The 25,809-nt window shown below is 39.8% G+C and overlaps 1 protein-coding gene across 2 annotated transcripts; it reads left to right on the top strand.

Annotated features, from left to right (window-relative positions):
- Positions 1 to 242: 242 nt before the first annotated feature.
- On the top strand, positions 243 to 22,776 carry mtbp (MDM2 binding protein). 2 transcript variants are annotated; one of them, XM_058389557.1, is made up of 22 exons: positions 243 to 442; positions 594 to 677; positions 2,643 to 2,716; positions 3,435 to 3,577; positions 3,682 to 3,740; positions 3,893 to 4,031; positions 4,431 to 4,545; positions 5,560 to 5,682; positions 8,649 to 8,743; positions 9,149 to 9,215; positions 9,400 to 9,517; positions 10,058 to 10,228; positions 15,370 to 15,483; positions 15,910 to 16,071; positions 16,164 to 16,254; positions 17,182 to 17,340; positions 19,788 to 19,883; positions 19,981 to 20,241; positions 21,227 to 21,449; positions 21,720 to 21,833; positions 22,402 to 22,467; positions 22,641 to 22,776. In XM_058389557.1, the coding sequence occupies exons 1-22, from the start codon at positions 379 to 381 to the stop codon at positions 22,674 to 22,676; spliced, it is 2,574 nt and encodes an 857-aa protein (XP_058245540.1). In that variant the 5' UTR covers positions 243 to 378; the 3' UTR covers positions 22,677 to 22,776. The 2 variants fall into 2 exon arrangements, with proteins under 2 accessions (XP_058245540.1, XP_058245548.1); XM_058389565.1 differs by having other exon boundaries at positions 16,167 to 16,254.
- The last annotated feature ends 3,033 nt before the right edge of the window (positions 22,777 to 25,809 follow it).

The following is a 25,809-nucleotide window of genomic DNA, read 5'->3' on the forward strand; positions in this document are numbered from 1 at the left end:
TTGATTGTTCTAGGTATATTAATTATGTAACTACTCGATTGTAAATATTTTTACTTTATAATATATAATTAATGTTCAAACATGATAACCATACAGAGATCATTTTTCCGATTATATTTTGAAGTGACACACACGCGTCATACCGGCGTCCAATACGGTTGTGTCCTAAATAGCTACTAACATGCTGTGTAGTTTACTATAAAGTGTGCACGTTCACAAGGTTTTAGCCTCAATGAAGTGCACTTAATGTAGGGAGTAGAGCGACAATTGGGATTGAGACTATAGCCAAGTTGTGGTAAAACGCGGGGAAATTTGGTTTGTGTTGTTTCGCATGATATTTAACTAAGTGGATTTATATGAAGTTAATGAAGTGGAAATATGGATAGATATGTTCTTATTGTGGTAATTAACCAGGAAGCGAAGAAAGAGAGCTCTTTCAGCGGTAAGAAGTTATCACTAGTTAGCGTTCAGTAGTTAGCTCGAAGGCAAGTGATAGCAACTGGCTAAGTGTAGCTAATAATTAAGAGCAAACTGCCTGTCGCGTTAATGCGCTACAACGTGGTATTATTGATTTGTTTGTTTGTTTGTTTCAGGGATTGAAGCTGCCAGAAAGCTGTATAACAAACTAAAAGATATTTGCAGGACTAACAGTACGTCACGGGTTTCTCCTTTTCCAGGTAATTATTATTTTATATAGTTTACTTGGGCGCCCCCTGGCGTTATTTGGTTGTATCGCGATATTGCAATAAGAAGGGAAAACATGATCTAATACAGCAGGTCTTCTCAAATGATTTAAAACAAGGGATCTTTCAGTGTGAAATAAACTAAGTTAAATTATAACAAACATTGGCTGGTCAAAGCTATTCTGAAAATTTGTGTGTGTATATAATATATACACTAATCAGGCATAACATTATAAGCACTGAGAGGTGAAGTGAATAACACTGATTATCTCATCATGGCACCTGTTAGTGGGTGGGATATATTAGGCAGCAAGTGAACATTTTGTCCTCAAAGTTGATGTGTTAGAAGCAGGAAAAATGGACAAGCGTAAGGATTTGAGGGAATTTGACAAGGGCCAAATTGTGATGGCTAGACGACTGGATCAGAGCATCTCCAAAACTGCAGCTCTTGTGGGGTGTTCCCGGTCTGCAGTGGTCAGAATCTATCAAAAGTCGTCCAAGGAAGGAACAGCGGAAAATCGGCAACAGGGTCATGGACGGCCAAGGCTCATTGATGCACGTGGGGAGTGAAGGCTGGCCCGTGTGATCTGATCCAACAGACGAGCTACTGTTGATCAAATTACTGAAGAAGTTAATGCTAGTTCTGATAGAATGGTGTCAGAATACACAGTGCATATTACACACACACTATTACCAAAGGTTTTGGGACATCTGCCTTTTACATGCACATAAATGTAATATGGAATTGGCCCACCCTTTGCAGCTGTAACAGCTTCAACTCTTCTGGGAAGGATTTTCCACAAGGTTTAAGATTGTGTTTATGGGAATATTTGACCATTCCTCTAGAAGCAAATCTGTGAGGTCATGTTGGATGAGAAGGTCTGGCTCACAGTCTCCGCTCTAATTCATCCCAAAGGTGTTCTATCAGGTTGAGGTCAGGACTCTGTACAGGCCAGTCAAGTTCCTCCACACCAAACTCGCTCATCCATGTCTTTATGGACCTTGCTTTGTGCACTGGTGTGCAGTCATGTTGAAACAGGAAGGGGTCATCCCCAAACTGTTCCCACAAAGTTGGGAGCATCAAATTGTCCAAAATGTCTTGGTATGTTGACGCATTAAGAGTTCCTTTCACTGGAACTAAGGTACCAAGCCCAAACCCTGAAAAGCAGCACCTGAATTCAATGATTTGGAGGGGTGGAACCCATAATAGGTGATACAACAAGATCGACCCCACGACCCTAATGTTGTAATGCTTCCCACCACTGTACAAATAGCCTGGCCATCATGACCTCATGTCTATGGCATGTCAGTAATTTGCTTGAAAGTGTTGCAACGCTGACAAGTGTGTTTAACAATCTGTGTTACTTGTAAATCCTGGGTTTGGTGTGTTTTTATTGGGAGTCAATAGAAAAGAGCAGAAGATAGAATGGGACATTTACCATAATTTCAGTTCAGACTGGAGTTTTGTACTGATCATTTTGTAGAAAGTCCATAAAATGCCTGAAGTGATAGATACAGATGGGGCTAAAATCCTAGAGATACTCCAGTACTACTTATATTAGGCCATCTTCCTATAAAGCTGGTACTGTGATCTGAATCCTGCTGTCGTAATATATGTGAAAAAGACACTAGAGGAATGGAAATGCATCTAATCAGTATTTTGGAAAAAGTAACTGTCCAATCATGAAACCATGACACTATAACAACCCTAACAGCTTTCTATTTCTGTACTTTAAATCACCACAATACTTTCAGTTCAAATTTACATTATTTATAGACATACTTTTTTTTTTTAGGTTAAACCCATTAGAAATGAAGAGAAACCAATAAAAATGTTATTGACTTTTAAAAAGAAATCACAGATCTCCTAGCTTATACCTCCCCGTACTACTGTAACCTGTCTGTCCATCCTCTCACCATTTTCAGCATGTTTATCCGTCTGTGTGATTCTTTCATTAGCTTGCTCTCTGAGTGGAACTCCTGCCTCGCCGAAATGGTTCTTTGCTATTCAAGCGACTCATGGCCTGACACAGGTTAGATTTTCACTATTTGTATTTATAATGTTTTGAGTTTAGTTATATATGGACCTCCAATTCCTTTTTAATCTATATAGAACCATATAATTTTAATTTCATGTTTTGTATTTAGTAGCATCTATTCATGGACACTAAGCAGCATTTTACAGCAAAAAGCAGTATGAGAAAGGGTTGTCTTTTAAAGACACAGGGTCTGATAAGCTTACTAATAATTGAAATGAACTGTGGTTCATTCTGCAATGCTCATGCACCCTTCCTCTTCCGGTTTGCTAATGGCTGCCCAGAAGACATTTGAAGACAAATAAATTACAGTATAAAAGAAATGATTGTCATTTGGGTAGGGGAACTGCTGAAATAAGTCCAATGTTCAAGGTTTAGTCTAAATGCGAAGGATTTAAAATATTAAACTAATGTGAATATAAAAGATAAATGCTTATGCAGGGCCATCAGAAGTGCACCTGAGTTTATTTTTTTAATTGAAATGCATGTGGTGTTAGATAACTGCATTAAATTCCTGTGTAAATAAAAGTTTTTCAACTGAGGAGTTCATGAGAGCTCACACCGTAGATTCTCGGAGTGTGCTTTGTGTCCATGGTTAGGAGGTGAGTTCAGTGATGTACTTGAGTATAATTTTCATATCTTGGTGCACCCATAGTGTTGGTTGCCTGCAATGTTCACACAAGTTGACCATCTTTCACCTGTTTGTGTCCGGCAGTTCTGTAGCTCTGAGTGGGATGAGGTGTGTGTGCAGCACAGTGATGGTGAAGAGTCTGTGCTTTCTCCTGTGGACAGCTGTGCCAGTGCCCTGCAAGAGCAAGAGGAGCAGAGCCAGCTGTCTGAGATCATCTCACACATGGAGTGGGTGCTGAGCATTTCATTTCTTATTCCATTGCAAACACTAGTCAAGAGTCTGGGTGAAAAACATTTGTATGCCAAATAAAATTTGTGTTTTTTCTCCATAGGCTCTTTGAGGAAGCAGCTGAGTCTCTTCATCAGTTAGCAGACACACTTCCTACTCCAGGTAACAAATAATAAATATGGCACGAATTTCAGTGAATCGGGTAAAGCGGTTGAATGCACAGATTAGTTCTCTGGAAATGATGCAGTTCCTTGGAGTAGGTGGACAAACTGGTTGTTACTGAAAATGAAAGCCACATGTTTTGCAATTCACAGGAAGGTTCCTGCTGGATGTGATTCTGCTGTGTGAGGGCGAGGTAGGAATCAATGACTTGTTGCCGGTGATCGGTTCCCTGAAGCACATGCAAGCGTGGCACTCTGCACAGATGACGGTCATCACAGAGCACAGTGCAGGGTAACAGATCCACGAGCCATTCACATTCGCTCTTTACTTCATGATGCATTATATATCAGGCATTTTCGCCATGATTCATTTCTGCAAGGACAAAAATAACCCTTGCAGAAACTGGACTTTCTACACTTTACAGAGGAAACATATTTGCCTTCAGAGTATTTGTGCTTAATGACCATTACACTTGAATATGCTTTAAATTTATTTATGAAAGCACAACTCCTGAATAGGGATTTATTTTAGAAAAGTTTAAGACCTTGCTATAAAGTGACAGGTTTAGGTTCTATTTTGTGTGTAATTTAGAACACTGATAACTGTATTTGTATTATTTATCATTATTGTTTTTAATACAAACAGAAAATGGGAACAGAAGAGTCAGTAAAACTTGTCTTTATTGGTCAGATGGCGAACAGCAGCCTCGTATCTATCGAGCAGAATATGTTCTCCCTCTGATGTGGAGAGTTGTATCGATGCCAGTGAGCTCTGGAGAGGTGGACTGCTGATCCGAGAGAAGAAGGTAACATGCTCATCTGCATTTCTTTGCAATCTCTTGCAAAGCTCATTAAGGTTCATTAAAAAACGTTAGCTTGGCTCTCCAGCTTTGAGTGTTTGGCCACCAGAGGGCAGTCATGACCACAAAAACTGGCCTCTGTAACAGACTGAATTTCTACAAAGTGTTTGTGTTTAATTACACAAGTTTAATGTGTGTGTGTGCAGTATTCCAACAATGATGATAGATCTGGTCTGTCATTAATATTATAAACATCTCATAAAGGGAAGCCATGTGCCACTGTGTGATGCTGATCGTTGTTGCTTTTTTTTCCTCAGCACTCTAACCTAAAACCAATAATTTGTAAAAAATACTTTAAAAGGATAATTAAAAATTTGATCAGTTTTAGGTTTTTAAAGAATAAGTAATGAGTTAAGAAGTCAGAGGGTTCCAAATCACAGTTCAGAGAGAAACAGAAGGACAGTTTAACATGTTGGAAAACTTTGAAAATATGAGAATTGAAGGAAAGGTCAACCAGGGAACAGATGCATTGACATTCACTAAAAAATAATGCCCAATTTGCAACAGCCTGATTAAGTGGTTTAATGGATTGAACAGTGCTTAGTTATTGGTGAAGCATTTACTTTACAGTGTTAGTAATTACTGTCATGAATGCAGATTTAGCATAAATACATTATATATTAAGGTAAACTCTCTCTACCTTTTTAACATTAAAAACAAGAAATGGTGAGTAATGTGAGTGCCATTTAACTAATGGATCTATGAGGATGGAGAGAAACGCTTTCATTTGTGCGATGCTGAGCTCAGGAAGAGAGTCCTAGATTTGTACCTGTGTTCACTGAGTGGCCAAAAGAGCACAAGGAAAGAAAAAACATAACATGGTCCATGTTTCCTTTCTAAAAGCATCAGAGTATGCCTGATAAAAACAAAGTATTGTGTATTGCCTAGAAAAATCACTATACTTTTTTGCCCATCCACTTTGTGAATCTGTGTGTTTGTGTTTTCACCTGTGTGCTGCAGTTTGTCTCTGAGCTGCTGTTTGAGGGTTTCTGTTTGAAGTGGCAGGTTCGAGGTGGCTGGAGCCACATGTTTTCCCCACACTCCAACCCCTGCTGCTTTACTGACCACATGGTTCAGCCTGAGGTAAGTGGTCTTCCTTAGTCTTTTCAAACAGCCAAGGTTGAATAGAGGTGCAGTAGCAGACCAAATCCTATAACAGGTGTCTTCAACGACAGCTCATGAAGGTCTTGTTGTATACAAAGGTCCGGATATTAATGTACTAACTAGCTACTAACATTAACCAAAAGTGATTAGATTATGGATATCGATATATGAAGATATTTGAAGCAAGTTGAGTAAACACGCACATCTCCGACCATTCTGTTTTTGTCATTAATCTTAAACAATTTTTTTCAGTTTGTTAATCAAACAAGAGGGAGTAAATATAATATGAAAAGCTACAAAAGTCTGTGAAATATTCCGCCTAATGTCTCTAGCTCTGTATTTGTTTTGATGAGCTGCCTACAGCTGAATAATTCACTTGTGTCTGGATAAACTGGACCAGAAAGCTGTGATGGTGCATTTTTGAAAACTAAATGCTGACCGTTTTTTTTTTTCTTTCCCCTCTCTCTTCCATAGACATAGCTTTGTCTCTGCTTCAGTACTTTTCCTCTAAATTTGGTCGGCTGAAATATTTTGCAGGGTTTGCATCTGGACCATTGTCCACCGGTTCACAACCCATGAGCTGAAATGCCTCTGAGAATAGAGGGCTGAAATGACACCATATCTATTAAATTGGATGAAAGTTCACAAGTGTTGTGTATTTTAAGCAGTAGCATTAAAAATGTGTTTGAAATGATCCTGCACATTTTGCAGCCTCATAAAAGTTGAAAGCTAGTCTTTCACCCTCACATGTTTTTCTTCATTTGTTTGTTTTTTTTTCCTTTATTTGCCCTCATGCATTTGTATCTTCAGTTGTTTTTTATCTGATTATTTTTCACCTCTCCTTCATGTGTACATTTTCCCTCTTTCTGTCTTTTCCTCTCTGCTCCGTCTATCTTTGGTCTGTTTGCTGTCTCTATAACGCTTTTGCTCTTTCATTCTCTTCGCTAGTCTCTCTCTCTCTCTCTCTCTCTCCCCCGTCATAAAAGCGAGAGTGAGGAATGTAGCAGTAATGAGTTTTTCCGCTGTGGATGAATCAGCGGGGCCGCGGACTCTGAAGGAGCAGATTGCGCCCCGTGGGCTGTTTACCTAGGGCTCGCCTTGTGCGTGCAAGATTTACTGCCCCCTCGCTGATTAGTGCCATTAACTTCCCCTGCTGCTCCCGCCATCTTTATGAGCATTATTAGTGCGACAGGCATTAAAATGTAATTCTTCCATGTATCTCTGTGTTTATGAGTTTGAGGCATTACCTTCCAGATGCTGCTGAGATCAAAACGTACGAGATGGTTTCATACAGAGTGAGGAGAGAGCAGGCACGCTTGTGAATTTGGCTCAAGCAGTTCCACAAATTACAGACAATGGCACTTCAGTCTGATGCAATCTGAAAGGAGAGCATGTTCGTCTATAATCTGGTTTTCTTTGTGAAATAAACCTTAATTTCAGTAGTATAATGGGATGAGATGTAGCTGTAGGTGGAACACAACAAGCTATTTTCTATAATTCGGTTATATTGTTATGGTCTCTGTTTCTGTGGTTTAATTTAAACAGACTCTGTAGTCACTCAAGTGAATTTGGCTGAAGCATTTCCATTATTTACTACTTTAAACTTTTATAGTAATGGAATTTATTAACTGGGTTACTGTAACCCTTGTTTTTTAAAAAACAAAAAAACATTTAATAGCCGTTTAATAGGAACTCCTGTGCCCCTGCTCATTCACACAATTATCCACTCATTTGGCAGCAGCGTAGTGCATAAAATCATACAGATGCAGGTCAAGAACTTCAGTTAATGTGCATCGGAATGGACATCAGAATAGGGGAGGAAATTGTGATCTTAGTGACTTTGACCATAGCTTGGCTGTTGGTTCCAGACAGGCTGGGGTCTGGAGTTGAATAGTGTAGGGGTTGTGGTAGCTTCGTGGTTAAGGTGTTGGACTGCTTATTAGAAGGTTGTGAGTTCGAATCCCAGGTTCACCAAGCTGCCACTGCTGGGCCCCTGAGCAAGGCCCTTAACCCTCAATTGTATAAAATGAGATGGAATGTAAGCCACTCGAAAAAGGAGGTCTGCCAAATGCCAGTATACGAAACAAAAAACATCCAGTGAGCATTATTTCAGTGAGTGGAAACAAAAAAAGATCTGAGGAGAAAGATCTAAGGAGAATGGTTAAACTGGTTTAAGTTGATGGGTCATCTACAGTAACTCAAGAATAATCACTCTTTACAGCCATGATAAGCTGCATGCAAGATTGCAAACCATTTGTTACATGCCCTTTTCCAGAGTGACTTACAGAATTGCTTTCACAACCGGTTGCCTCTCCTGACTCACCTGACCTTCTAAATATTTAAATATGCTAAAGTGTTGATTGTGTGTGGCTAACAGGAGTGGGTTATTTTTATTGTTGTTTTGTCTTGTTGTGCATTTGCCCAGTTATCCGTGTTTGCGTTTCCTCACAGAAATGCTGAATAATATTTGTTTCTCACATTTTAAATCTGCTTATCTTCACTTTTCCCTGCCTGCAGCCTGCATCAATTTTACGATCTAAATGAGGGTTTACTGAGGGAGGAAGCCAATACTAGCTTATTAAACCCATCAAAACTGCATGAATGTGTAGAGCTGAGCCAGGATAGAGCTGACAGTTTTAAGGAATTCAGCAGTACAGACAGCATGCAGGAGGAGGAGGACCACCTCTGAGAGCCAGCCGAGGGACAGACATTGAAGCACATCAATCATTGTGTTTCTAGTTTCATAGCCTGCCACATTCAGTATCACTTTCTTTTGTCAACCGGTTTCATGTTGGTTATTTGAACCTGGTTTCCTCAGTCTTTGTCTTGCATATTCTTCAGCCTATTATTTTCCTGCTGGAATTTCTCCCTGCATTTGCACTACAGCTTTACCTATAATAGCACATTATGCCCAAAGTGTGATAATGGTGACATCTCACACACAGGTGTTGCACTATTATCAGCCAGTGCTGGAGCTGATCCAGTTGGTTAGAGTTGCAGATCTCCCAGTGATCCTTCTTTCCTCCACCGAGTTTGAGCTGTATCCTTTCTCCGCCTCGCCGAGTCCCCTTCAATAAGTATATTGTGTGTCTAGTTTCTGAAGGCCATATTTTACTTTTTTTTTTGTCTATACAGTAAGGCTGTATGTAAATAGTGTGAGGGGGTTAAACAAACATCTCTTTTTAAGTGTTTTTATTGGAAATGGCTTGTCACTTGTACATTTTTTTTTTCTTCAAAAAGAAAAAGTTTAATCCTTGATCTGATTGTGATTCATTTTTGGAAAAAAAGTAAACTTTTTGAGTAATCCTGAACATTTATCTTCCCACTTTCAATAACACCCGTTCTCTCTAAAAGGCAATCGTTGTTCAGATGTAGACGTTTCGTTCTGATTTTGTCGCAGCCTTGCAATATTTATTTCAGCATTTAACTTGACTTGTACATCCAGTGCATTGTCCAGCAAATCTGCCAAAGCCAAGCTCCTGTTAGACCAGCTCAAAGCTCTACGTGGAGAGGTAACTCTCACAAGCATGCACATGTTGTTTTGTTTTGTTTTTTTCCTTCCCCCATCAATCTTGTGGATTACAGTGCATTATACAATGTACCAATGTTTGTCAAAAGTTTTTAGTGACATGCTGGAGATTCAGTGTGTGCACGCGCATGTATTGTGTGTTAGCAAGGTCTGTGTTTCTGTGGCAGGTTGGGGCTCTGTTCTTGCTTTCCTGTGTGGTGAGCGTTGAAGCCTTTCCTCCAGCCTCCCAGCTCAGTGCCTCCAAATGGAGGGATTTTGTGGCCAAGTGCCCGAAAGCCTTCTCTGGTACGAACATAAGGCTTCACTTTAAAAATAAATGGCATGCTACTAAACAATACTTAATGCACATCTTACATATTATCTTACACACCTTGCACATGTGGAATAGCTAACCATGTACATAATAGTTTCATTCCTGAGTCCAGACTGAAAATATTCAACATTTGATGCTCTAGGAGAGTTAGGATGCAGCAAAAGTTTGCCTTGATATATCAGTTTTCTGCTGTCTAAAGTGCTGTTTTTTAAACAGAAAACCCATACAAGATCATCAGTCATACAGTGCATGCAACCATAAATTATATTCCATTAACTCACACCCCCAACTGCCTAATCACAATGGTGCTTATTGTAGATCTCCTGCTGGTTGAGCAGAGTAATTGAATGCACAGTGGAGCCATGGCTGAACCTATGTATTATTTCAAAATGCTGTCATTATATGCATTACTCAAACAAAATATATATCCTAGCAATAATTGATATTGATCATGCAACATGGTGCATCTGAACGAGTACTTCTGGATTCTGATAAACAATTCTCTCTCTCAGCTCCTGATGTCAAGATGAAAGGAGAGAAAGGCCACTATCTTCTCTTGGTTCAGGGGGCAGAGACTGGTGGCTGCAGAGCTCGACTGATACACTCCGCCAATCAGATTAATGGTGCTGTTGCTCTGGCAACGATCAAAAGCCTTGTGCAGGAAAAGGTTTCATTGTCCTCAGGTAAGGTCGTCAGTTTTACGCACGCTTGATCATATTTACATTTAATCACATGTCCCATAATTAAACCTGAGTGTTGATTATAGGCAACCACTTCATCAACAGATACATGTGCAGTAATGTACAGTGCCATACATAAGTATTCACCCCCTTGATCTTCACCTCACTTGACAGACTGATACAAGAAGGTTATTGAATAGTATAGAAGTAATAGCATAGTAAGACGTTTACTTCTGGCACTGGAAATGTTTATATATAAAGAGACAAGCCTGTTTTGTAGAACTGATTTAGTCATATATTTACTTTACAGGTTTTTTTTTGTTTTGTTTTTTTTAAAAGTATGCAGCTTAGTACAACCCCTGGCAAAAAGTATGCAATCACCACTCTTGGAAGATGTTCATTCAATTGTTTAATTGTGTAGAAAAAAAAACAATCACAGCCATGCCACAAAACTATTTTCATTTAACATTCCAACCTTCTGGCTTTATGAAACACTTACAAAAATAAAAAGAAAGAAAATTGTAGTCAATTGCAACTGCTTTTACAGATCAAACAGAGGAAAAAAAATATGGACTCGCTCAGTTCCGAGGAAAATTTTATGGAATCACCAAACAAAAACACCACTAGTACTTTGTTGCACCACCTCTGGCTTTTAAAACAGCTTGAATTCTCTGAGGCATGGACTTAACTATCGACAAACAGTATTCTTCATCAATCCGGCTCTAACTTTCTCTTATTGCAGTTGCCAGATCAGCTTTGCAGGTTGGAGCCTTGTCGTGGACCATTTTCTTTAATTTCCACCATAGATTTTCAATTGCAGGCCATGCCACTGACATTATATGTCTTTCTTGAAGGAAAGTTTTCACAGCTTTTGCCCTATGGCACGATGCATTATCATCCTGAAAAATGATGTCATCATCACCAAGCATCCTTTCAATTGATGGAATAAGAAAAGTGTCCAAAATCTCAATATAAACTTGTGCATTTATTGAGGATGTAATGACTGTCGTCTCTCCCATACCTTTACCTGACATACAACCCCATATCATTAATGAGGAAATTTGCATGTTTTCTTCAGGCCGTTGACTTTATAAATTTCATTGGAACGGCACAAAACAAAAGTTCCAGCATCATCACCCTGCCCAATGCAGATTTGTGATTCATCACTGAATATCACTCTCATCCAGTCATCCACAGTCCATGATTGCTTTTCTTTAGCCCACTGAAACCTTGTTTTTTTCTGTTTAGATGTTAATGATGGTTTTCATTTGGCTTTTCTCTATATAAATCCCATTTCTTTTAGGCCATTTCTTACGTTTCAGTCACAGACATTGACTTCACTTTCTGCCCATTTGTTCCTCATTTATTTTGTTGTGCATTTTCTGTTTTCAAGGCATCTTGCAGTTTTCTATCTTGACGCTTTGATGTCTTCCTTGGTCTACCAGTATGCTTCCCTTTTACAACCTTCCCATTTGATTTGTAGTTGGTCCAGATTTTAGACACAGCTGACTGGGAACAACCAACATCTTTTGCAACATTCCGTGAAGATTTACCTTCTTCAAGAAGTTTTATAATCCTCTCCTTTGTTTCAACCGACATCTCTCGTGTTGGAGCCACGATTTACGTCAATCAGCTTGGTTCAACAGCTCACTAAGGTGTGCAAGCACTTTTTTTCCTCTGTTTGATCTGTAAAAGCAGTTGCAATTGACTACAATTTTCTTTCTTTTTTATTTTTGTAAGTGTTTCATAAAGCCAGAAGGGTGGAATGTTAAATGAAAATAGTTTTGTGGCATGGCTGTGATTGGGTTTTTTTCTACACAATTAAACAATTGAATGAACATTTTCCAAGAGTGGTGATTCCATACTGTTTTCCAGGGGTTGTAGTTATTAAAGAAAACGTTATCAGATGGGGATTGGTATCAGAAAAGAAAACGTGTCATCATGTCTCTAGTTCATCTGCTTCAAGGTTTGACATGTTGTCTATTCTCGAATGCTTTTGTGCTCACCACAGGTTTAAGGTTCCTATGAACTCTCACCAGTCTAGCTATTTTCCTCTGACCTTCCTCATCAGCGAGGTGTTGCGTCTCACAGAACTGTCACCTGCTGGATGCTTTTTTTTTTTTTTCTTTTTTTTTTGTGCATCTGAAGGAGTGTTGTGTGTGAAAACCGCAGATCAGCAGTTTCTGAAATATTTAAACCAGCTTGTTTTACACTAGCATCCGTCAAAGACACCAAGATTACATATTTCCCAGATTATGACGTTCGACGTGAACATTAACTGAAGCTGTATTTGCATAATTATATGCAGTGAGCTGCTGCCACATGGAAGGCTGATTGGATTCTGGACATTCTGTTGCTGAGAAACCCCCAAAATTTGGCCTGGTGTTAAACATTTGAGCAAAGGAGGCCATTCAACATGTGTTGCTGACCATGTAACGGGGGGATTCATCAGGGAATCAACAAAGATGCCACTTATGCAATTGATATTTCTGTGCTCTATCTGTAAATAATTGAGCAAAATTATATATAGATTTTTCCCTGTTTCAGTATTATGGGTTATTTATGACAGCCCAAAGTCCATTCCAGGTTGTAACAATACAAAATGTTCAAAAAGGTTCATGTAGGGTGAATACATATAAATGCTATTGTTGTGAAGTGGTTAGATTCTTTTCATTCTTTATTGCTGTAGCACTCACATCATTTCAGCATGCCTTCTCATTATAGCAGGATTAAAAGCCCTCCACAGTCCTATCAAATCCCATAGCACCTGAGGCCAACCGGACACTAGTAAACACATTGGGAGTGGGGTGTGGGGGAGGCTCCTCACTCTATTTGGTACTGTTTCCACACAGCGCAAAAACCTATTTTCATGCTGTGCGCTCACCATTTATTTCCACTTGTAAAGTTTTCGGAGATGATGTATTGGCTACATGACTTGCACTTGTCTTTCTCCACCACTCAGACACAATGAAAGGGCTGTAGCAGCCTGTAGCCAGACGGAGCCTGTGTTGCACTGCTGCCTTCATCAGCCCATGTTGTTAAGTTGTCTGCTAATGCAGCCTTAAAATGAATAATGCATGAATAAATTAATAAAATCCAATATCCGACGTGGTCTTCGGTGAGCGCTTCTTTAGTGGAACTGTATCTAAAATATTGTCTATAGCACAAGGTTGAAGAATGCACCATATTGAATTATATGATTTAAAATAACACCAGACGTGTGAAAGTATGGATCATGTAATCCTTGTGTGGGCATGCAGTATTTCCTCATTGATTAGCGTTTTATGTGGCTCAGAATGGCAGTGCAGTGGTTTGGCGTTCACTACAACAGTGAATAGCTGTTTGTGCGTTTGATTTGTGTAAGTGTTAAGATTGCTCTTGGAGACGTTTGTTGAGGTAAATTACTGTTCTGTTCTTCAGGGGAGGCGTGGGTTTGCTCGTAGTTTTGTACTGTAATCAGGAGATTGTGTCAAGCCACAAATGCTACTGTAATCATTTAAGTGGAATTATCGTGGATTTAGTGTTTAGAATTATGTTTGAGATAACAGATTTTATTTTTTAGGTTTAAATGTGTGGAGCAAACAGTCTTTCATTTTTCTCTCTCTCTCTCTCTCTCTCTCTCTCTCAACCCCATCCCCTAAAACAAACACACATACATTCAGATTATTTGATATACACTATATTGCCCCACATCATAATCCCCCCTCCACCAAACTTTACACTTGGCACAATGCAGTCAGACAAGTACCGTTCTCCTGGCAACCGCCAAACCCAGACTCGTCCATCAGATTGCCAGATGGAGAAGCGCGATTCGTCACTCCAGAGAACGCGTCTCCACTGCTCTAGAGTCCAGTGACGGCGTGCTTTACACCACTGCATCCGACGCTTTGCATTGCACTTGGTGATGTATGGCTTGGATGCAGCAGCTCGGCCATGGAAACCCATTCCATGAAGCTCTCTGCGCACTGTTCTTGAGCTAATCTGAAGGCCACATGAAGTTTGGAGGTCTGTAGCGATTGACTCTGCAGAAAGTTGGCGACCTCTTCGCACTATGCGCCTCAGCATCCGCTGACCCCGCTCCGTCAGTTTACGTGGCCTACCACTTCGTGGCTGAGTTGCTGTCGTTCCCAAACACTTCCACGTTCTTATAATACAGCTGACAGTTGACTGTGGAATATTTAGGAGCGAGGAAATTTCACGACTGGATTTGTTGCACAGGTGGCATCCTATCACAGTTCCACGCTGGAATTCACTGAGCTCCTGAGAGCGACCCATTCTTTCACAAATGTTTGTAAAAACAGTCTGCATGCCTAGGTGCTTGATTTTATACACCTGTGGCCATGGAAGTGATTGGAACACCTGATTCTGATTATTTGGATGGGTGAGCGAATACTTTTGGCAATATAGTGTATCTTGGGATGATTCTTCAATAAACAGTGTTGATAAATTCCAAAGCCCTGTTTTATACTTTGTTGTAAAGAAGTCTACAGTTTCTGGGAAAACCAGTATTATATTCATTTTAGGTAAAAACGTTCTTATTTATCTCTCAGACCTTTTTATGATTAAGAACAAAGGAATATTCCCAACACGTTTTAAGCAATACCGTAATTCTAATATTAACTCAGAGAAATGAGACAGCAGTACTCCCTTTTCTAGCCAAGAGTAATTAGACATAAACACTGGCACATCCACACTGATGCGCAGTGAGGTCTTCCTTCTGCAGGAGAAGCACTATTATTGATTGCATTATATCAGGAGAGATGTAACTTTTCAGCCAGTTGTATACTATCTTTAAGCACCCACAAAAATTTGGCCTCTAGCTTCCACAGCTATTAAATTATATGTTGATTGATGTTACCTATGTGCTAAGAATATGTATTGGTTGAGAGTAATTGTAAAATAATAGTGCATTTGGTACCAAGAACATGCCTTGGCTACGATAATCTCCAGTTTTTCTTTGCAGGTAACTTTCCTCTCTGCCTTAGCTGTATCTGAAATGACAGTTATGAACTCACAGCCAGGAGTCTGGAGCTAGACTGGTTTATTAAATGTATGAAGGACAAACTGGCTGCTGCTCTGAATTTGTCTGCAAGAAGGTGATGGGGAAAGTTGTGAACTCTATTAACCTCTCACCCTCTCAACAGGAACTGAGATCGCTGATTGGCTGCACTCTCTGCCCCGTCTCTGTGGAGACGACCTCTTGCAGAGAGAGAGGAGGCTGGCCAGGGTCCAGCACCAGGTCGTCCAGGAATGTGCCCGTAAGTGGTTACCTGGGCAACCGCAGACCTCTCGCATGAACTCTTGCTTGTTCACACGGAATTTCCAGCAATACCATTGCGCATAAACACACACACACACCTGAGTCCGTGTTTAAAATGAGTATCCCGTGGCCAGGTTAAACAATGAAGCTTTGTTTTCCTCATTAGTTGCTGGTGTATGTGTATAGATATATGATCGGATTGATTTGATACACAGCACAGGAGTTATTGAACTTTGTGTTGTTAACTGCTCTAAGCTTCTTGTGCATCTTTTTAAGTATATCCCTCCTATCATAAATAATTTAAAAAAAAATTCAGCAAGGATGTAGCAATAGGCCTGGTTCTGGGTCATATTAGGACATGGCTGAGGAGGCAGAGAGTAGAATGTTGCATGGTGGAATGTAACTCACCTTTTCGTATGGACAGGAAGAAGAGAGGAGGCACAGAAGCCCGCAGGTGTGCCACTAAATGACCTGAGAGTACTGCTGCGTCTGGCCAGAGAACAGTACCTAAAGATGCATAACGTCATGCAGCCCAAAGTATCAGGTGTGCCAGTGGAGAAGGAGAACCACATTTCTGTTACAGGAGGTAATAATCCGCATACGGGCGTTAAACCAACACTAAAGAACAAGCTGTTTGTGTATTCAGTAGAGTTTGACATCTATTGTGTTTTTCTGTAGCAGACACTAAGCACACCACCCACTCTGAATGGCCAGAGAGAAGTGTTCTGCGTAACTATGAAAACACACAGAAGATCCGGCACAAAAACAGGTAAATCTTCATCATTCACACATCATCGTTTCATGGAAATTTCAGTAATATCTTCCCCAGACGCTATTATGGTCCCATATAAACCTAATTTACTGAGAATTGTTCTAGTATTAAAACTAGGAAATTTTGTTGTACAAGCTACTATGGCACTGCTATAAGAGACAAAAAATGTGTCTTATGTATATTTGTTTGTTTGTTTGTTTGTTGTTATTTGTTTTGTTCTTGTTCTTCTTTTTTAACTAATAATATTTCTTTCAAAACGTGTATGTACCAAATTTATTGACCTTCCTAATATTTGAAAGATTTTCTTGGGAGAAAAAAAGCTCAAGAACTTTATTTTTCATTTTTTTTATTTATTTTTTTTTTTATTTGTGCTCAGTACCCAGGAACCTGCTTCCTTGGAATTTAGATATGAGGTTGCACAGATGGAAAATTACATTTTCATTAATTACTAAACAGGATGAACCAAAGAACTTTCAAAACAGAGCCTGCTGGTTGATGACCTTTAGATATGAAGCATACTGCAAACCTGTGGTCTGATTTGAAGAGGGAACCTTTTATATTTTTTTAGCATGAAGTTTCTCCAGCTAAACAAGTTGCTGCTATTTTCTTGATTAATTATCACTTATACATTAAAACTCTATTGAAATCATAATTGTTTCAGATACATATCCCCTCTAGTTGATTTCAATGCATGTAGTACTGTTGACTCTATATGATTTTATAATCATGCTATCAGGCAGATGAGGGTGGGTCTGCTAATTATAGACACAATTTAGGTCTGTATCAGGGTCCCTTTAAAGCTGCTTCGTGACAATATTCAGAAATGGCAGGATGGAGTTACAGGTGTTATAGAAGGCCATAGTAACTGCTTTGGTACCGTGTGTTGTGGCCTGTACAGAGCAGATCTTCTTCCACCCTCTCCAGGTCTAGCCTCTTCAGTAGTGGCTCTTCAGACTGTCTCATGGGCCCTAAAGATGTCCAGAAGAGTGTTTCTGCTCCACTGGATGCACGAGAGCTGCTTAAGCACTTCACTGCTGATGGGTTACCAAGTGGAGAACTACAACCTCTCCCTGTCCTCAGAGGGTAAGTCCCAAATAAACAAAGACTGAAAAGTGCCAAATATCACACAGGAATGTGTGGAAAGTGGCTATGTTTCCACTGAGGACCTGGTAATTAGGGAATGAAGGTAGAGCACTACTTTGCAGATGGAGGTTCTCTGAAGCACACATTAATACGCATCAACTGTAATCTTTTATAACCTCAGACTAGAGCCTAAATCTCACTTTGGCACTCAAACTGTAATACTCCTGACAATGTTTGTATGATATAGCCTTCAGTGGACGTTTTCAGAACCTTGGTGTTTTAACATCGTTTAAGCAAAATTGATGAAGCTTCAGGCACTGCAACTGCTGTATGCTTGTAGTTTATCACAGTGCCATGACCAATTTGTCATTATTCCAATAATCCAATAAAGCTAAAGGCTCTAGAAAGTTTCTAATTAGGAATGTGAAAATTAAGACAGCTCTGTGGGATACATGATCGTTACAGGTAATTAACAATTTCCAACATGATGAACACAATTTTGGGGCATTTTTGCACTAGTTTGTGGTTTCATAACTCAGGATCTGTTTCTGTTTATGATGTTTTTTAGTCACAATAATTGATCTTTAAGTTTTCTGTTTTTCACTGATCGTATTTCCATGTTTTGTTTATTTCTGAGTGAGTGTACAGCTGCTATCAATGTCACAGGTTTGTCAAAAAAGGAGTTACCACTAAAAATATACGTTATTTCTATGATCCTTATTTCATTTGTAGATATATTTATCTCTGACAAGTTTGGAGAGAGAATTCACCATGTCAAAAGTCAGATGATGCAGATGCACAGCTTCTGCTAGTTTTGTTTTAAGGTGCAGGAGTGCTTAAGAAGACCAAAAAAAAAAAAAAAAGAGATGCATCTCTTTTGAGTCATTTGATATGCACTTGAATTGTAGCTCCAATAAAATGATTTTCACACCTAACAAATGAAGTAAATAGCAATCAGTTTAGCCCCAAGTAACCAAAAGAGCTTTGAAAATCAGCATGAAACTAACTATATCATAAAAATAATTATCTGCTTATTACCCACTACCTATTAGCCCAAGTTAATGTATCCTAAGATTACTTCCAAAGGGATATGCCTAATGAGATCACAACTTTTACAAATGAATTTTGCATTAAAATCGGTTTTGTATATGCAATTATTTTATTATTATGCAATTATTCTGCCACATATTAGAAAAATTCCTTTAATTGCATCAAAAAATTCTTGCAGATTTTTCAGGTGTCGTTTCATGCTGTGAATCTCCTGTTCTACCACATGCCAAAGGAGTTCTTCTAGATTCGGATCTGGTGACTGGGAATGTCGCTGAACAAAACTGAGCTAATTGTCATGTTCATGAAACCAGTTTGAGATGACTCTTGCTTTGTGCATTATGATGCTGGAGGTAGCCATTAGAAGATGGTTAATTGAAGACATGAAGTGATGCACATGATCAGCAACAATACTCAAATAGTCTGTGGCATTCAAGTGATGATTGATTTGGTATTAACAGCCCAAAGTGTGCCAAGAAACATTCCCAACACCATTACGCCACCTCCACCAGCATGCACTGTTGACACAAGGCAGGTTGGGTCTATGGATTCATGCTGTTGGTACCAAATTCTGACCCTACCATCTGAAATAGAGATTCATTAGAACAGCTAAATTTTTTTTCTAATCTGCAACTCAATGGTTTTGGGGAGCCTGTGTAACCCTACATGGTTTGCTGCTGTTGTAGCCCATCTGTCTCCAGGTCCGACATGTTGTTGGCTCACTACAATCATACAGAGTGGTCATCCGAGTTACTGTAGCCCCATTTTGCATTGCTTTACTGCCACACGATTGGCTGAATGAATAGATATACAGGTGTTCCTAATAAAATGCTCAGTGAAAGTAAGTGTACTGGTTTTCCTTCAGGAAACAAGCTGTGGCATGTATGATCTACTTGTACTAATTTCAACATTTATAATGTTTGTAAAAAATGAAGTGAAAATTGCTCACAAGCAGGCTAGGACTCTCAAAGGTTAAGACCTTAGATGAACCTATTATATAAATTCCTGTCTAACTAGCTTTCTAGATTGGTGCATCTCAGGCAGATGGCATGGCAGCACACAATGTACCACAACTAGACTAAGCTGTTCTTGCTCTATAAGTCAAAAGGATTCAGCAGGCACCTTTAAAACATCCACTTAATGCCTCCATCTGGCTGCCTGCATACCCGCCTCTCTCATCACATTTTTATGGCCCCTTTGTCGCTCTGCCTTTTGTTGTCGTTTTCCTTAACAGACTGTTTATGTGCAATTACAATCAATTCCTTGTGATTTACTAAGGCTTGCTGTAAGTGACTTATACAAGTGTTTCATGTCTGTGGGTTTGTTAACTGTATGTAATGTAGCCAAAGTCTTAATGGGATAACTTGTGCTTTGTTGATGTTTTCTTACTATGTGTGTAGGGACAATGGGTTCCAGCTGTCGCCTGATCTCACTCCCAGAAAAGTGACCAAGCTCCCATTCAGGCAAGCGGCCAGCGCCCACTACCATGGCATAGAGTGAGTGTTAACCCATGGTTATAGCATCATTGACCATTCATTCACTGCATCCAGCAGTGTTTTTTCTTAATCTTCCTGACTGTGTGTGTTTGCAAAGGTTTTGCTTGGATGAGCGGAAGGCTCTGGAGAGAGACTGCAGATTTGCACGCCTGCAGTCGCGGCTAATCCGCTTCGAGACCCAGACTACATGCTGTAAGGAGCCGTGCCCAGTGCCGCTGGCTTTGAGCCCTATGCCCGCACCTACTCCGTCACCCTCTGAACCTGGCAGCATACCGGATGGAGAAGCTGCACACAGCGAACCACCTCGTCTCAAACGCCGGTCTCGTGAACCAGATGCACACACACACCATCAAAAAAGGTCAGCATTTTTAGCATGGATCACTCACTTAAATGATGAATTAATCACAGTGTTGACATCATTAGTCACTCATTGAGCCATTAACTATTTTGCTGGGGCAGTTCTTTTAAACCGTGCTCTTAAGGATTTACACATTTTATTTTTAGACTTTGTGGCGCTGAAAAACAATCAATGGAATGAATCTGTTAGGGGATGTTCCATAATGGATGATGATTTCTTCTCATTTGTTTTCTGCTGAAAGCATTCACGGTCTTTTTTTGAACACATTCGAGTGTTGTCTTCATATCACCCTTGAGCTGTTTTGTAAGTAGTAGCCTCTCCAATGACCTCCTTGACAGGTTGCAGAAACATTTCCCCACCCACTCTTCACCTATTTTTAACATTCATACTAAAATCACACACATTCATTGGATGCATTTAGTTACATGAAAAGGAGATTAACCGTCAGTGCTTTAAAAGCGTAGGGGTGTTGAATATCAAATAGTGTGTGTATTTCAGAGTGCAGAGAAATGTGTTTTGTTTTTTTTTTTGTTTTTTGTAAATTCAATACACATAGCTCATCACAGTCCATTTGTGTTTAGTCTGTGTTGAAGTGCTCATTTTATTGATGCTTTTATAATGGCCTTTTATATTCCTCTTGTGTCCAGATTATATTTTCCATTGATCCTCTGAAATGCCATAGTAATTACAAAAACATTAAGGCAAGGCCAGTGGCATGTCCATGCTGACAAAGCATTGTATTTTAAGGCCAATTGAAATTGGTTTAATAACTACATTAGCTCATTTGATTGACATTTTTATTCAAAGTGACTAGCACTGAGACAGAATACAACTGAGCATATAAAGATTTAAGAGGTTTTGCTCTACGCAATAATAAAGTAAAAATGTGTTGGTCCAATATCCAACTAAGACCAACCAAGAATTTTTATTTTGTACTTGTTTCTCTATCGGGAGTGTGTTTTGTTTTTGTATGAATTTTTAACAGGATGTCCAAGTCAGAGAGCAGTGAGTCTCTGGGCTCTCAGTGTAGTGGAGGTAGTGGTACACACCCAGCCGTGAGAGCTCTCCAGCATCAGTCAGGCCGTTCTCTCTCCTGCTCCAGCTCAACCAGACGCACCACTGCTGGAGCTGAAAATTCCAGTGAGCCTCCAACCAGCCAGAAGACTAGCCAGGGCCAAACCGAGTCACGGTCACAGAAACACAATCGGGTGAAAACACACTCGCTATGCACACAATATACTAAAGTATAATTTAAAATTTTAGTCACACTGAAAGTTTGCCTTTAGACATTTTTCAGACACATGAATTGCCATTAAATTGTCAGCACTTATGGAAAACTATGATCAGCTTTATATACAGTCTGAGTCAGTGATAAGTGGGTGTGTGAGTCTCTTCCTCTGAATGCAGGCTTTTTTTCATGGTGTGTGTGCACTTGTCATTTCCGTGTCTCTTGAATGTTTGAAATCCCCCCCCCCCAGATGCTGAAGGAGGTGGTTGCAAAGACACTGAAGCAGAATGGTATCACCAGTGAGCACAAGTGTTTCAAGGCCTGCAGTCAAAGGCTTTTTGATGTGTCAAAGCTCTATCTGAAGGTATATGATGGAAAAAAAGCTGAGTATGTGCAACAGAGTTTGTAGGCTGGATTAGTCAGACACGTGTAGTGTGATTATTGTCAAAATATTTAACAGCGCTATGAGTCAGAGTTTGTCCCCTACTTATTTATGGGGTTCCATGAGGTACAGAGTTTCCATTCTTTTTCAGAATTATGGGAAATTATGATCGAGTTATTTGCATAATTTACACTACCTACACAAGTGAAAGCACATCCCTTTACACTTCAATATTTAATAAGGCTCTGATAAACTTCTAAGTTAGTCTTTCTAGTCATGTACACTCAAAATACCTTGATAATAGATCAAGGTCTTTTGCGATAGATCTAAATGGTTAACTTAGTGGCACTGTGACATTTCTGTCTGAACCAGTTCTAGCCTGGTTATGAATGCTAATTCAAAGCACAGTCGCTAGACCATGTCTATCATGTCATTGATAGACCATGACATTCAGTTTCTAGAAACCGTATTTTCCTAACCAAGACATTACCACCAACAGAACCTTTAATTCAGAAATCTGACTTCATAATTGTGGTTTTGTTTGGGGCAGGACCTGAAAACGTCTCGGGGTCTCCATGAGGAAATGAGAAAAGCAGCTGGTCGAAATGCTAAGCAGGTAAAGTGTTTATCTGCCTCACACTTACGTTCCTATTTAGCTAAGCAAGGGGGTTTTCAAAGCTCAACAGATTTCTTGTAAATGACAAAACTTTTTTTTCCTTTGACTAAGCTGAATGCACTCAAAATGTGTCTCTTCTTGCATGATCATCATTTCATTCTTGACCTTTGCAGGTGATTGACTGGGTTGTGGAGAAAGCCAAAAAATGACGTGATCATCAAAGGTGTATACACACCATGTGTTTACTCATTTTGCATTATGTAGTATCTGTATGATGTGTCTGTGTGGATTAAAGTGTTTTATTTTACAGACCTGCTTTTTTGTCATATAATCAGTAATGTACTTGTTTATCTTGGGACTTAAAACGTGTTTAATAGGGCTGGCAAACTTTTTTTATGCTCATATTAGATGCAAGGCTTATTAGATGGAAGGTGGCCAAAATTATTCCAGCATTTTATTGCACTTTGTTTATTTTAATGACATAATTGCCTATTCGGATATGAGGTGCATTAGGCACATAGTACATGCATGTACTTACTATATATATATATATATATATATATATATATATATATATATATATATATATATATATATATATATATATATATAAATATCTATCTATCTAGAGAGAGAGAGAGAGAGAGATACACTATATTGCCAAAAGTATTCGCTCACCTGCCTTGACTCGCATATGAACTTAAGTGACATCCCATTCCTAATCCATAGGGTTCAATATGACGTCGGTCCACCCTTTGCAGCTATAACAGCTTCAACTCTTCTGGGAAGGCTGTCCACAAGGTTTAGGAGTGTGTTTATGGGAATTTTTGACCATTCTTCCAGAAGCACATTTGTGAGGTCACACACTGATGTTGGACGAGAAGGCCTGGCTCTCAGTCTCCGCTCTAATTCATCCCAAAGGTGTTCTATCGGGTTGAGGTCAGGACTCTGTGCAGGCCATTCAAGTTCCTCCACACCAGACTCTGTCATCCATGTCTTTATGGACCTTGCTTTGTGCACTGGTGCACAGTCATGTTGGAAGAGGAAGGGGCCAGCTCCAAACTGTTCCCACAAAGTTGGGAGCATGGAATTGTCCAAAATGTCTTGGTATGCTGAAGCATTCAGAGTTCCTTTCACTGGAACTAAGGGGCCAAGCCCAGCTCCTGAAAAACAACCCCACACCATAATCCCCCCTCCACCAAACTTTACACTTGGCACAATGCAGTCAGACAAGTACCGTTCTCCTGGCGACCACCAAACCCAGACTCGTCCATCAGATTGCCAGATAGAGAAGCGTGATTCGTCACTCCAGAGAACGCGTCTCCACTGCTCTAGAGTCCAGTGGTGGCGTGCTTTACACCACTGCATCCGACGCTTTGCATTGCACTTGGTGATGTATGGCTTGGATGCAGCTGCTCGGCCATGGAAACCCATTCCATGAAGCTCTCTGCGCACTGTTCTTGAGCTAATCTGAAGGCCACATGAAGTTTGGAGGTCTGTAGTGATTGACTCTGCAGAAAGTTGGCGACCTCTTCGCACTATGTGCCTCAGCATCCGCTGACCCCGCTCCGTCAGTTTACGTGGCCTACCACTTCGTGGCTGAGTTGCTGTCGTTCCCAAACACTTCCACGTTCTTATAATACAGCTGACAGTTGACTGTGGAATATTTAGGAGTGAGGAAATTTCACGACTGGATTTGTTGCACAGGTGGCATCCTATCACAGTTCCACGCTGGAATTCACTGAGCTCCTGAGAGCGACCCATTCTTTCACAAATGTTTGTAAAAACAGTCTGCATGCCTAGGTGCTTGATTTTATACACCTGTGGCCATGGAAGTGATTGGAACACCTGATTCTGATTATTTGGATGGGTGAGCGAATACTTAATAATATAGTGTAGGCAATATAGTGTGTGTGTGTGTGTGTATGTATGTATGTATGTATATATATATATATATCTCATTAATTAATTGGAGCCGGTAGAGCTCTGCTAGTTTTATTAAAAGGTTTAAAAAGTCACTTGCAATAGAGTTTTTGTAATAAACTTTGTTTTGATTTTGGACAGAGAATGTGAATATCAAATTTCAATATAATATACTTAAACCCTGAGAATAATGGTTACTCATCAATTTCCATTCACTCCATTCTACATTATTTCACTGTGAGCAACTGACCTAGAAAGGACTAGAATGGACTGGATGATCACAGCTGAGAAATGTATTAATGGAAGTACAATATTTATAGTATGGAAATGTCCTATGTTTTCTGCCAACCAAAAAAAGGGTGAAGGAGGAAAAAACACAATAAATCAGTCACCCATAGCTGGGTAGCTCTGTGATCAATGTCCAAATATCATAACCAGACACTTTTATAGGAATGTTTTCCATTGAATTGTAGAAAACTCAAATGGAAAAAAACGTTTGGCTTCCTTACTCCCAACCTCATTTCTAGTAGCTAAGCATTCATTCAAAGCACCAGCCAACCTTGAAATTGGCAACACAGGAGCAATGTAATGAAAAGTAAAAACACTTCAGCAGTTGCACTTCCACTTGATCTCCCTGTTTGCTTAGCTTGGATGACCTCATCTCTCTGGTTTGGTGTTCATCCCTCAGTTCACATGAAATTAGGGAAATTCTCTGTGCATGTACATATGTTTGAATGAACTGCTGAAGCATGACTATTTCTCTTCCTTTTTAAATGGTAAGTCTGTCAATAATATTATTCTAAGGCATTTTTGATGCATTCTAGTTGCCTCAAGACTTTGGAGCTCACCAAGTTAATACAAGGTATAGCTTTCAGTGCTTTATGCTGGTTGTTGGGGTTACACCTTTAGGTTGAGGGTTTACTCTAAACACCATATGTGTTTTGTGAGATTTTGTGTATACATGAAATACCAATTATAATATTGTGCATGTAATCAGGCCACGTTTACCCTTTGCACTAATATACTGCGGTCCCAACTCCTCAAACCCAGACCCCATTGGCCTTTCGAATTGCACATCAAAGGTAATGTGCATCCTCTTGAAGCAATGCCCTTTCATCAGCTGCCCCCTGGCATCGCTTGTCCAGTGTGGGCTGAAAGGGCTCTCACTTTTGGCAGTACTACGGCCTGCATTCCAGGCTCACAGAGGCCTATTGTTCTCTCCCTGGGTGCCCAGAGGGTTGGTGGTAAATGGGGAGTTGTACAACATGCTGGCAACCTCATCAGCTCTCAAAAACAGATTGCAAGATGAGCTCACTGGCTGTGGGAGCAGAAACTGTTGGTCTAGTTCAAATGTTGCTAAATTCCAGCTGGCTTTCTTTAGGATTATTTTTGAAAAACAGACACTAAGTTATGCAGCAA

Source organism: Hemibagrus wyckioides, linkage group LG01 (genome assembly GCF_019097595.1).
Source record: "Hemibagrus wyckioides isolate EC202008001 linkage group LG01, SWU_Hwy_1.0, whole genome shotgun sequence".
Classification (NCBI taxonomy): domain Eukaryota; kingdom Metazoa; phylum Chordata; class Actinopteri; order Siluriformes; family Bagridae; genus Hemibagrus; species Hemibagrus wyckioides.